The 14673-nt window shown below is 40.4% G+C and overlaps 1 protein-coding gene across 1 annotated transcript in view; it reads right to left on the bottom strand.

The window, feature by feature from the left end:
• The window catches only part of LOC130362474 (protein unc-93 homolog A-like), a 34243-nt gene that overhangs the window by 13566 nt on the left and 6004 nt on the right, over window positions 1-14673 (bottom strand). The window contains exons 2-5 of the mRNA XM_056567019.1: window positions 14413-14594; window positions 10619-10848; window positions 7652-7828; window positions 1641-1849 (exon numbers count right to left, since the gene is read on the bottom strand). Of these exons, the coding sequence (XP_056422994.1) occupies window positions 1641-1849; window positions 7652-7828; window positions 10619-10848; window positions 14413-14594 (798 nt within the window). The remainder of the gene's footprint in view (window positions 1-1640; window positions 1850-7651; window positions 7829-10618; window positions 10849-14412; window positions 14595-14673) is intronic.

The following is a 14673-nucleotide window of genomic DNA, read 5'->3' on the forward strand; positions in this document are numbered from 1 at the left end:
TTGGAATTTTTTTGCGCGCACACCATTGACCAAGCGGTTTAATTAATGATATATTTTTATAATTCGGACATTTCCACACGCGGTCATACCATATATGTTTATTTTTATTTTTATTTACACTGTTTTTTTTTATTGGAAAAGGGGGGTGATTCAAACTTTTAATAGGGGAGGAGTTAAATGATCTGTATTCCCTTTTTTTTTTTCCACTTTTTTTTTGCAGTGTTATAGGTCCCATAGGGACCTATAACACTGCACACACTGATCTTCATCATTGATCACTGGTTTCTCATAGGAAACCAGTGATCGACGATTCTGCCGCATGACTGCTCATGTCTGGATCTCAGGCACTGAGCAGTCATTCGGCGATCGGACAGCGAGGAGGCAGGTAGGGGCCCTCCCGCTGTCCTGTCAGCTGTTCGGGATGCCGCGATTAGCCGCAGCTATCCCGAACAGCCCAACTGAGCTAGCCGGCAACTTTCACTTTCGCTTTTAGCCGCGCGGCTCAGCTCTGAGCGCGCGGCTAAAGGGTTAATAGCGCACAGCGCCGCGATCGTCGCTGCGCGCTATTAGAGGCGGGTCCCGGCTTCACTATGATGCCGGGCCCGCCGTGATATGATAACTGTGTAACCCCGCGTTATATCAGGAGAGCAGGACCAAGGACGTACCAGTACGTCCTTGGTCCTTAAGGGGTTATTAAAGGAGGAGTTGAATGACACCATTATAGTAACACCATTTTGGGGTACATAAAGGCTCTCATTTACTGTGCTAAAAGTGACTAGTTTTTGTCAGGTTATTTCAAACTATTTTGGAGCATAGTGTCTGCAATATGTCGTCTCCACTGTCTGAAAGTGTATATCAGGAAAATCCTACAAGTCTAAAACATTTCTCACTAGTAAAAACCCAACACTCTTAGTAAATAAGGGTCATTGTGTATTAAATGAGGGTATATTTTTGTGAGGAAAATTGTAGTTTTCATTGGTTTTAATTTGGAGTATATATGACACTGTTTAATTAATGTATTATTTTTTTGGCCGCAGGGGGCCAAAATGTCCCCCTTTGCTTTTTTGTTTTTTTCCTTTTTGCCATAACAAGACTTTGTATGGGGAACTTTTTTTTATACTTGGATTATATATTTATGTTAATGTTTCTAACATTCAAACAAAAAATGTACTTCCCGCACAGGGACATAAACCTGATAATTACACTGAAATACTTCTGTATTACAATGGGTTATGCCTTTCAGTTTAATATAGACAGACAGCCCTGTCTATGATCATAAGGTTGGAGAGTCAGCTGTATAATACCAATGATTCTTTGGACCATAAACATAGGGCTCATTTACACTAAGGTGATTCTGCTTCCATTGATATTAATGGGAAGCTGTTGCTCAGTTCACACTGACAAGATATTTCATTACACCCATTTTCATTCAGCTGAGTCTGCCCAGAAAAGCTCATTGGCCCATTAATGGGACTTTTAAAACAGGTGTAATTTTGGCAGCCAATTCTGCACAAAATGTGTGCCGATTCTTGGTTGCCCAGGTCCACTGAGGAAATTCGGCATAGAATTTCTCCAGTGTGATCATACTCTTTCTGTGCCGTTTGGAAAGGTGATACAATACAATAAAATCAAACACGTACCTTTGTGTAGTCACTCAAAATAAACCCTTGTACTATTCCACTATATATTGTTAAAGGAATTAAGAGGCACTGGCGTTTATCTTGAAGGTGTTTTGTAGTTGCCAAAAATGGTTCCCAGAAGTTTACATGGCAGTCTGCATTTGTATTTTCAGTTAGGTCAATTGGATCCAGCAACGTACTAATAAGTAGCAGAGCTAACAAGCCGCATGCTGCAAATGGGAATTAATGTAAAAGTTTAGCACGATATTGCCACATAGTTAATAAAAATAGACGTATCTATCAAGTATAGCCTATACTTCTACTATGTTGATGAAGGAGACAGCAAAAAACTATTATGAGGAGGATGCCACTTGCCCCATATTGTGGATAAGTCTAAATATGACAGAATAAATCCCAGGATTAACAACTGTGTGAGAATGAGTAAAAGCACAGACTTTTATCTTAAAGGGGTACTCCAGTGGAAAACTTTTTTTTTTTAAATCAACTGGTGCCAGAAAGTTAAACAAATTTGTAAATTACTTCTATTAAAAAATCTTAATCCTTCCAGTACTTATTAGCTGCTGAATACTACAGAGGAAATTCTTTTCATTTTGGAACACAGAGCTCCCTGCTGACATCACGAGCACAGTGCTGACATCTCTGTCCATTTTAAGAACTGTCCAGAGTAGGAGAAAATCCCCATAGTAAACATATGCTGCTCTGAACAGTTCCTAAAACGGGCAGAGGTGTCAGCAGAGAGCACTGTGCTCGTTATTCAGCAGAGAGCACTGAGTTCCAAAAATAAAATAATTTCCTCTGTAGTATTCAGCAGCTAATAAGTACTGGAAGGATTAAGATTTTTTAATAGAAGTAATTTAAAAATCTGTTTAACTTTCTGACACCAGTTGATTTAAATAAAAAAAAAAGTTTTCCACCATAGTACCCCTTTAAAGGGGTACTTTGAAGGATAAAAAAAATGTTTTAAATCATCTGGTGCCAGAAATTTCTACAGATTTGTAATTTACGTAAATGTAAAAGTTGTACGCCTTTCAGTACTTATAAGTTCCTGTATGCTCCAGAGGAAGTTGTGTAGTTCTTTCTAATCTGACCACAGTGCTCCCTGCTGCCACCTCTGTCCATAATAGGAACTGCAAGAGTAGAAGAGGTTTGATATGGTGATTGCTCATGCTCAGGACAGTTCCTGACATGGACAGAGGAGGCAGCAGAGAGCACTGTGGTCAGACTAGAAGGAACTACACATCTTTCTCTGGATCATACAGCAGCTGATAAGTACTGGAAGGCTAAAGATCTTTAAAGGAGAAGTATTGTGGACAAAAACTTATCCCCTATCTGCAGGATAGGGGATAAGTTTTAGATTGCAGGAGGTCCAAGCGCTGTGGCCCTCTATGATCTCCTGTATGGAGCCTTGGCTCTCTTCCACAGTGGCGCATCACAACCACCGCCCGAAGTGGGGGCTGCCACCCCCCCCCCCTCCATATAGCTCTATGGGAGAGCCGTTCGGCAATTTTCGGCTCTCCCATAGAGCTATATAGTGGAAGCGTGGCAGCCAATGCTTCGGGCGGGGACGGGGCAGATGGATAATATGGAGGGGGCGGGGGAACTGGGTGAGCCAGCTCCCTGCCTCCATTGCACTGAGCTGCTCAATACAGCAGGAAGATTACAGTGCCATAACTCAGGAAGTAGTCAAAGGATTTAAGTAAATGGCCCATCTTTGTAAAGCTGTTTAACCACACTATAACACAGTATATTGGGTTTATTGCAGGTGAACAGGTTGGCATATTCTCTTTAACCCCTAGAGGACACAAGGCATACCTGTACGTCCTAAGTCCCGTCACGGCTATGAAGGAGCTTCTCTTGCATGATAGTACATACGGCCCGGCTGCTATTACCAGCCAGGGACCTGCAGGTAATGGCAAACATCAGCGATCACACTGATGTCTGCCATTAATCCCTCAGATGCTGTGATCAATACTGATTCTGGCATCTGCGGCAATGCGGTGACAGTTCCGGTAGCTAATGGAGGCTGGAGGTCTCCTTACCTGTCTCCTGCCTTCATAATGGGGTCTTCTTCTCTGGTTTGACTTCATGCATACCAGAGAAGTAGATCCAAGATAACGTGAATTCGGGTAGAAAACAGACATGGTGCACATCTACAATCTTGTATAATGATCTGATTGCTTCTCAGCATAATATCAAAAACTAACAGATTGTTAGTATACATTTTTGATCAAAAAGTACAAGCCCACTCGCCACGTCAAGGCCACCTATTTAGAGTGGGTCCCTAACGTCCCTAGCATAAAATGGCGTGGCACTGGGCGGTGACCACCACCGCCGCGACACCAGTGCCCACGGGGGGAAATGACCCACTGGCAGAGCGGCCCCAATGCCACTCAAACCAGTCTATGGGCCGCACCCCCCCACAGACACGGCGCCACGGCAGCAACGGACACCGCACAGCACCACACCAGTGTGAACAAGGTGTAATAGCTCACTTACCATGCTCTCCCAGTCAGACTGGGAGACTGCTAGGAAAGAAATGGCCCTTGTGTAGCTAACTACTACTTATATAGGGTTGGGCTGAGGGGGTGGGGAAGAGTGCAGCACATGTTCAAACAAAAAAAAAGGAGGGGATAGAAAACACAGTGTGAATTCGGGTAGAAAAACAGACATGGTGCACATCTACAATCTTGTATAATGATCTGATTGCTTCTCAGTATAATATCAAAAACTAACAGGTTGTTAGTATACATTTTTGATCAAAAAGTACAAGCCCACTCGCCACGACAAGGCCACCTATTTAGAGAGGGTCCCTAATGTCCCTAGCATAAAATGGCGTGGCACTGGGCGGCGACCACCACCGCCGCGTCACCAGTGCCCACGGGGGGGAAACGACCCACTGGCAGAGCGGCCCCAATGCCATTCACACCAGTCTATGGGTCGCACCTCCCCGCAGACACGCCGCCACGGCAGCAACGGACGCCGCACAGCACCACACCAGTGCTTGTACTTTTTGATCAAAAATGTATACTAACAACCTATTAGTTTTTGATATTATGCCGAGAAGCAATCAGATCATTATACAAGATTGTAGATGTGCACCATGTCTGTTTTCTACCTGAATTCAGATCCAAGATAACACTGATCAGAGCCTAATGAAGTGCATGGAATCCGTGAAGTAGCTACCGCTGTCCCACTTGTTTGCCTTCCTCACTGCACTTATGTTGGAGCTTATTGTTTTAGATGATTATAATAAAGTACTGAAGATTTTATCACAATAATTCTGGTGAATGTCGCTTTCCACATTATTTATGATGACCGATCAGAGCTATGCATATGCATAGTTCTGATCAGTATCTGCAATCTAAAGATTGCAAAAAATACATTTTTAATAAAAGTGAATAAGCCCCTCCCTCAATGAAAAATAAAATTCCTATCTTTTCCCATTTTTCAAAACAAACACAAAAAAAAATCAACATATTTGGTATCGCCGCATGCGGAAATGTCCAATATATTAAAATATTATGTTAATCGTCCTGTATGGTGAATGGCGTAAATGTAAAAAAAATGTACCAAAGTCTAAAACTGCTAATTTGAGGTCACATCACATCCCAGAAAAAATAAATAAATAAAAAGTGATCAAAAAGTCATATATACACAAAAGTGGTAACAATTAAAACTATGGATTACGGTGCAAAAAATTAGCCCTCAGACTCCACATGCAGAAAAATAAAACAGTTATAGGGGTCAGAAGAGGACAATTTTAAACACACTGATTTTGTTTAACCCCTTAAGGACCAAGCGTTTTTCTGTTTTTGACCTTTCGCTTTTTCCTCCTTACCTTTTAAAAATCATAACCCTTTCAATTTTGCACTTAAAAAACCATATGAGGGCTTTTTTTGCGCCACCAATTCTACTTTGTAAAGACATCAGTCATTTTACCCAAAAAATCTACGGGGAAACGGGAAAAAAAATCATTGTACGACAAAATTGAAGAAAAAACGCCATTTTGTAAATGTTGGGGGCTTCCGTTTCTACGCAGTACAAATGAGACTTTATCTTTCTTCTGTAGGTCCATTCGATTAAAATGATACCCTACTTATATAGGTTTGATTTTGTCGTACTTCTGGAAAAAAGTATAAATTTATACATTTAAAATTGTCCTCTTCTGATCCCTATAACTTTTAAATTTTTTCGCGTACGGGGCTGTATGAGAGCTCATATATTGCGTCATCATCTGATGTTTCAATTCCAATTTTTATTTTGATCGGACTTTTTGATAGCTTTTTGTAAATTTTTTTATGGTATAAAAAGTTAACAAAAATACGCTATTTTGGACTTTTTTTTATTTTTTTTGCGCATATGGCATTGACTGTGCGGTTTAATTAACAACATATTTTTATAATTCGGACATTTACGCACGTGGCGATACCACATATGTCTATTGTTATTATGTTTAGATGTTTTTTTATATGGAATTTTGGAAAAGGGGAGTGATTTAAACTTTTAACTTTAACTTTTAAGGAAGGGGTTAATGTGTGTGTTTTTAAACTTTTTAAAACTTATTTTTTTACACTTTCAGTCCTCTTAGGGATCATTGGATTCCTCATACAGATCAATGTGGTTCCATTAAACCACATTGATCTGTGTGCTCTACGCTCGATTGATAAACCCTGGTCCTGCCAGGCTTTATCATTCTCAGCGGAGGAGGCGGCACTACAGGAGAGGTGAGCCCTCAGGCTGACTCAGCAGCGGATCGAACACCCCCCCCCCCTGCGCGTTCGCGATGCACGGGGGGGGGGGGCGATCCGCTGCTGAGGTAGCCTGGCGAACCAGCCAGGTGAACCAGCTCTGATGGGTTAGTGCCCATGACAATGCTTGTGACGCTGATGCTTAGAGCTGCTGTGCTGAGCAGAGTGGTGAGCAGCAGAGGAGACAAGCACTGTGGGAGCCTAGACGGGTACATATTTTACACATTAATTCTGAGCTTATAGAGGAAGGGCTCCCTATTCAGGACACTTATCTGCTAGCCTGTGCAGAGACTGCCTATAAAAAGGCCCTGTCCCTGTAAGACTCACTTTAGAGACATCACAAAAGGTAAATATACTTTTTTTTTTTTTTCATTTCCAGCTTTTGGGAGCCATAATATTTCAGTTTCCAATAGATGTAGTCAAATTAGGGATGTTTTTTTTTGGGGGGGGGGGGGGATAGGTTGCATTTTTGGTAAAATTTGGGGATGCATTAAACTTGCATTTACTATTTATGTGTGGAATAAAAAAAAATGTTTTGCCATTTTTTATGTTTTAAATTTGTGCTGTAGCAGAAATAAGGAGATGATCCAATAGCAAGCGATTAGAGCTCAGCGATTTCCATGCAGCACCAGGCGTTCTGGACATTATGTTCAGAACGCTGGGTTTGGGAGGCCATGGTCGTGACATCATGCCACACCCCCTCGTGATGTCATGCCTCTTGACATCCTATAAGATGTCTAGGGGCCAAGTACTCATTTAACTGTGATTGGTTGCTAGGGAAATTGATAACACATTTAGTTTGTTTTATGTTTAACTACATTTGCTAAATAAAAACCCTGGTGTGATTATTTAAAACAATTTTAGTTTGTTTGTTGTTCCAATTGTAAAATATTTTTATTAGTCGATTTTCTCTGTCTAACACACTAGTTAAAACAATCGGTATTGATTGTGGCATATAAGAGGTTAAGAGGCTGAAATCAAGGCTGGCTTTTATCCAGCCTCTTGTAGTAAGGGCTTGGCTTCATATTATATCTGGCTTCTACTGTGAATGGGGTGAACACAATATGAGCCTCGGCAGTCTAGACAACGTAACTGTATGTGAAAATACATTGAACCACGTGAAACCTAATGTGTATTCCCAACTTTACTTTGGACTGGAATGAGGAAATATAATATCGTGTTCTTTGAGGGATATTGATAAGTAGCTTATATTTTACTCAATAGTAAACCATGTAAGTGAAGCATAAACCAAGATAATCTTACCTACATACACTCCTAAAATGATATAAACCAGAACATTTGATGGTCGTGATGAAGTGGAAGATGTATGGCTCCAGTTTCCACTTTGTTCACTATAATTTCCAGCACTCTGACTCCAATTCCCAGATAATATTAAAGCTTCACTTGCACCACAGTCTGTGTTATTCCAGATTGTTTCATCTACACATAAAAACAAATTCAAAATATAAGGTTAAAACTGAATAGATGCCCACTCTTTTATATTTAGGCCATTGTTGCTGCTGCAAAGGTATTATAATGAAAACACAGCTACATGGCAGAACTGGGGCCCTTCGTTTGGCCTATCGACAATCAGGGATTGTGTCATGGGGGTCCCGATGGGATGACAGATTCCCTAGAAGCCACTTAGATGCATCTAAAGGATTGAAGGAATTGAACTACCAGAATCAAATGTTTCTCTGTTCTTGGCTGTTAGAGCAGGAGCCCAGCTGTCACGAGAAAGCTGATCTTCCACGATATAATACCCAGCATACATGAAAAGGTACAATGTATGTGCAGGAATAAGGCCCCTTAATGACCACAGGGAAAAGGGTGTATAAATGGTCATTATGGGGCTTAAATAATTATACAATTAAGTATACAGTTTAATGAATCCTGCTCTGTGGAATAGCACAAAGGAATAGCACCTGCATTGTTCCAGCTAGCAGATGGACAAAAACCCTAATGGAATCTACCCAAACAGAAGCCAAAAAGACACTTGGGTTGCTCCATTGGGATGTTTGGCTATGTTTGCTGTATGCATGTACAGTGGGGCAAAAAAGTATTTAGTCAGCCACCAATTGTGCAAGTTCTCCCACTTAAAAAGGTGAGGGAGGCCTGTAATTTTCATCATAGGTATACCTCAACTATGAGAGACATAGTGAGAAAAAAAATCCATAAAATAACATTGTCTGATTTTTAAAGAATTTATTTGCAAATTATGGTGGAAAATAAGTATTTGGTCAATAACAAAAGTTCATCTCAATACTTTGCTATATACCCTGTATTGGCAATGACAACAAACATTTTCTGTAAGTCTTCACAAGGTTTGCTGTTATTTTGGGCCATTACTCCATGCAGATCTCCTTTAGAGCAGTGATGTTTTGGGGCTGTCAATGGGCAACATGGACTTTCAACTCCTTTCAAAGGTTTTCTATGAGGATGAGATCTGGAGACTGGCTAGGCCACTCCAGGACCTTGAAATACTTCTTTCAAAGCCCCTCCTTTGTTGCCCGGGTGATGTTTGCGATCATTGTCATGCTGAAAGACCCAGCCACGTTTCCTCTTCATTGCCCTTGCTGAAGGAAGGAGGTTTTCACTCAAAATCTCACAATACATGGCTCCATTCATTCTTTCCTTTACATGGATCAGTAATCCTGGTCCCTTTTCAGAAAAACAGCCCCAAAACATGATGTTTCCACCCCATGCTTCACAGTAGGTATGTTGTTCTTAGGATGCAACTCAGCATTCTTTCTCCTCCAAACATGACGAGTTAAGTTTTTACCAAAAAGTTTGATCTGACCATATGACATTCTCCCAATACCCTTCTGGATCATCCAAATGCTCTCTAGCAACCTTCAGACAGTTGATTTCTTCACACCAAACTGCTTGCCTATTGTAGATTCAGTCTTCCCAGCCTGGTGCTGGTCTACAATTTTGGTTCTGGTGTCCTTTGACAGCCCTTTGGTCTTGACCATAGTGGAGTTTGGAGTGTGACTGTTTGAGGTTGTGGACAGGTGTCTTTTATACTGATTACAAGTTCAAACAGGTGCCATTAATACAGGTAACGAGTGGAGGACAGAGAAGTTACAGGTCTGTGAGAGCCAGAAATCTTGCAGGAAGGTGTAGGTGACCAAATACTTATTTGCACCATAATTTGCAAATAAATTCTTTTAAAATCAAACAATGTGATTTTATGGATTTTTTTTCTCATTATGTCTCTCATAGTTGAGGTATATCTATTATGAAAATATGTGCCACAAATTAATTTGGTATAATAATACCAAATTAATTTGTGCCGCATATTATAGACAAATGTTTATGTGGTATCCCAATCTGGTATTTATGGTATAACCACAGGACCCACTTCTGGGAGATGCACTTATCCCAAGATCGAGGGTGCCCGACCCCCTCCCGCCTGCTTGTGGAGGGAACAGGTGTAGTACCCCTGTGAGGTATGTTGTTTATGCAACTCCTGTTAAAGTCAATAGAAGTTATGAATGGTGCATAAAACAGGATTTGAAATATTGTGGGGTAGAGCTGTAAAGACAGAGCTGATAGTAGACTACACTAAATGTACTAAATGTACAGGGATCTAGGTACATTTGTCTCAACTGGAACTCTCTAAAAGAAATGTAAGGATCCCAGATGTGGTGGAACCTGCCATGCAACCTAGACTCCTACTGGTCTACTCTACCTATCCAACTCTGGCTAGAAGGTAATAATAAGGATTTCAATTTAACATAGACTAAGCATTGAACATCCTCTGGGTGAAGGTGGATCAGACAGCTTATAGCATGGTTGGTAGAGTTTGTCAGGCAGCAAAACAGTACAATGGCTGGATAAAGAAGAAGAAGAAGAATGTAAAATACTTTAGTTTATTAAATTTACTAGTTCTATCAGCTTAACCCAAAAATTTGGAAAAACGGGACAGGCCTATGATATATGAAAATAAATAGCTATGTCAAAGCTATTAAAGGTGCATCTGTCACATGCGACCAATGTATGAAACCGCTGACACAGGGAAATAGCTGTTAGTAAAAGGATACATCATACCTTTATACCTCTTGCTGGTGTAGATTTCATCCATGATTTATGCCAGTCTACATTTTTGTTATGTGCAGAACAGTGCATATAAAGGCTTGTTAAATTCCCCCTTTGTCATTTGTAAAGAAGGCTGGAAATTGAACTAAACAAGTAATTTAATACTTTTTAAGGCTAAGCATTCCTTACCTTTTGGTTGAGCCAAATTCAATACTAATGACGAGATTAAATTTCCCCAAATGCGAGATGATTGGAAGATAAAAAAAAAGATTCCAAAGTATTGGTTGATAACATGCATATCCTTTTGGCCAGATTTTAGTGCATGTTGTCTTGCACTTACGGTAAGATATGTGCATTTTGCTGTCCAGAATGGGCTTGCCCCTAGGCCCAGCATCACAGATGCAGGGATTAAGGTATACCTGTAAGATCAAGCAAAACTAAATAAGATAAAAGTAAACTATTAAAAATAAGAATAAAAGCATGAAACTATGTATAAGATTATGCAAATGTATAAATAGTACAATACTTCTGATCTATGTGCTTTGGCATATTTATCTATTGATTTATCTATCATATGTTCATATTGCTGAAAGAGCAAATAAGGCACAATGCAAAACTGTTTGAACATGTATATAACATAATGTTCACAAATTTTCACTTAATACAAGCTTGATGACAAGCTTTCCATATTTTGTAGGCATCTTTATCAGACTCTTCTAAGGCATCAACATATGAGGCATCTCACTTTTTATCGCCCAAAAAAGTATTAAGAACTAATGAAGTTAGAGCAGTAGGAAGAGTAGGTTTATGTGAAAGGATACATAAGGCAAGCTGTTACTTGCATACCCATAATAAAAATATTATTGCTGCTTTTAGAGTATGTTCAATGCAGCCCAGCACAATACACAACAAAAAAAAGTGGTCACCTCTTTTTTTACGTAGTATGTATTTAAAATAAACTGCATACAAATACATGTGAACTACAGAGTTTAAAATTAACAGAACTGCGTTTTGTTCATGTTTTGTTCATGTAACTACCGTATATACTCGAGTATAAGCCGAGTTTTTCAGCACATTTTTTCATGCTGAAAATGCCCCCTCGGCTTATACTCGAGTGAAAAAAAATAAAACATACCTTTGGTGGGGGGGTTGGCCGGGCAGTCCATATTCGCTGCAGGGACCATCCGACTAGTGATGCTGCATTGACAACACCGCACAGGGACGTCCGTGGGCAGCAGACGTCCGTGACGTCAGGGGCGTCCCTGCGCATGGATGTCCCAGTGCGACGGCGTCAATGCAGCGTCACCAGTCTGGGGCCAGCCCGGGGTGGAGCGGAGAAGAGGGCCTCCCGGTGAAGATGGATGGCCCAGACCGGCTCACCCTCCCCATCGGAATGCGGACAGTCCCTGCAGCTACTAAGCAACAGGACCGAGAGAACTGGGGAGGTGAGTAGACAACGAGGGGGGCCTATATGATGATGAGGTCTGGATTATGACAGGGGGGATATAGACTGAGGGTGATGATGACAGGGGGGGGGGTTTGACAGGGGGTGATGATGACAGGGGGTCTGGATGTCTGGATGATGACAGGGGGGATGATGTATTTTCTCCCCTAGGCTTATACTCGAGTCAATAAATTTTCGGCTTATATTCGGATCGGCTAATTCTCGAGTATATACGGTAAAAACGTTTGACTCATATAGGTTACTCTGCACACTGTAGTTTCTTTGCAATTATAATGATTTATTTATTACCATCTACAGTTAAAGGATTTCGAATCAAGGATTCCTGTACATATGATATTGTGGTATACAGTATATCATTACATATCCAGGTGGTGGCATCCCAAGATATACAGAAGGGCATATAAAGCTTACAGTATAATACAAGAATGCACAAGATAAAATTTTTGGTTCCCTTCCGTTAAAGACAGAAAACCCCACAATGCTCTCTGAAATAACTGACAATCAAAGGAAAATGTATTTAAAATTAACTGATGGAAATCAGACATTGCTATTGAATTGTGGTAGACACAATTTGGGAGATTTTTTCAAAGCCAGTGCAGAGGTAAAGTGAAGCAGTTGCATGTGGCAACCAATCAGATTGCTTCTTTCATTTTTCAGAGGCCTTAAAAAAAAAATTAAAAAAAAAGCAATCTGGTTGCTATGGGCAACTGATCAACATTTCCTCTGCACAGACTTTAATAAATCTCCCCAAATACACCCTGTCTATAACCAGTTTTCTAATGACTATTGCAGTACCAGTAGTGTCTATCCCCCATGTGACGTCATACCATGTGACTATAACATGTGACTAGGACTCAATATCTGAGACCTGGAATAGTTTGCAAGGTCTGGATAGGAAAAGTTCCCGGAGTGTTCGGTGCCAGCCGTGGATAGAATGAGGATTCAGTAGGTCTTAAATGGTTCAAAAAAGTTCTTTATTGCCCAATCAAACGCGTTTCGAGGTCTTGCACCTCTTTCTCAATGATTATGGCATACATACATAAAAGCATTATCGCTGACTTTATATGGTTTCTAAAAAGGGCCCCAGAGAATACAATTGGATTGGTTAAAACAGTGTCATAGGGCTGCACTCTGGTGTGTTGTAGTAGCGCTGTCCGATGACATAGAGGTGTTCCATTCATAAAATTGAAGGTGAGTGTTTTTGTTTATACAATAGGATGTGATCATGGATTCAAAACAAAAAAGTTTGCGAAATGGTTCCATGCTATCTGTTTATCTGAAGGGATTTGGTGTTATGCGAGTCTGTGAAAATATTCACATTAGGTGCGGAGATACTATTTATCTGTTGGGCGCATGCGTGAGTTGTATAATAGATGTTTTATAGAGCTTGGTGTTAGTCGACTTGATGGAGTGGATCTACTGTGCTATCGATTGCCGGATGATGCGTATCAATTCCCGGGTAGTGGAGTTGTCTCACTGATGGAGCTGCCACGCTAGATGTCATATGCCGGGTTGCTATCACTTGCCGGGTGGTAGGTATCGAAACTGGTGTTTTTTATATGTTTATATTATTGAAAAAGTATGGTCCTCGGCACAGTGCGTCTCCTTCTTCTGGATGATAGGACGGGAGCTGCTGTGCTCTTAGGTGGTATGTTTGTATTACTGGCATGAATATATATATGTGTCCAGCAGAAGGAGACGGTAGGTGTTCTAGGGACTATTCAGTACTAGTGAATTTGGAGACTACCTCATCCTCATTTGGGATAAATATCTCATGATTGTGACCTGATCTTGTAAACATTATGTTTAACCAATGTACTTTTTTTGAACAATACCTAACATGATAAAAAAGCAAAGATTGCTGTATGTGATGTGTGCACATACATTTATATTACTACATCTACAACTATTAGTATTTTTGTATATTGATTACAGTCTCTGAAGTTCCTGATGTGATGGACCAAAACATCATGTTAATATTTATATAAAATATTGTATTACCAAAAAATCATCATGATTACAAAGAAGCTACAGATTGCACCTTGAGCTTTGCACTTGCACCTTCAGGGGGCACAGTATGCAGTCTGTGTTTAAAGCGCTACTGTCATTAATAACAGCTCTGCACATGGGGATCAGACATGCCAAAAGTTGTTGATCGCACCAGATCTCACTGAGACCCACTGTATTCGTCAGTTATTAGCCAGGGAAGAAGGTGGCATTGATCTCTGGTATCCGGCCGGCCGAGAGATCTGTACATGTCTCTGCATAGACTTCTATGCAAATAAATAGACAGATATCTCAGCCCTCTAGGGAGCAGAGCGTAATGCCATCCACTTCCCCGGTAATAACTCTCAATCGCAGCAGGTCTTAAGAGTGAGACCTGGTGAGATCAATAACTTTTTAGAAGTCTGATTGACATGTGAAGAGTTGTTTTTAATGATAGTAACGCTTTAAGCGGTAACATTTTTACAATGAACATACCATACATATATAATGTTTTTATAACATTTAACTTTACCATCTTGGATAAAAGTTTGCCAGGGTGTACATAATGTAAAAGCAGGTGCCAATAATAAGTGTCCATTTACATCCGAGTTTCTTAATGACAAATGGGGTAAAGACTGCTGCAGAGAAGATTTGACCAGCGTATATAACACTTAATGACACAGCACCCAGACCTCCAGAAGCGTTAAGACTACTCTGTATGGAGAAATAGTACAATTAAAATATGGTAATATATTTTTTCTAAAATTACTTACGGATAAGAAACACAAAATAT

This window comes from Hyla sarda, chromosome 3 (genome assembly GCF_029499605.1).
Source record: "Hyla sarda isolate aHylSar1 chromosome 3, aHylSar1.hap1, whole genome shotgun sequence".
NCBI classification, from domain to species: Eukaryota; Metazoa; Chordata; class Amphibia; order Anura; family Hylidae; genus Hyla; species Hyla sarda.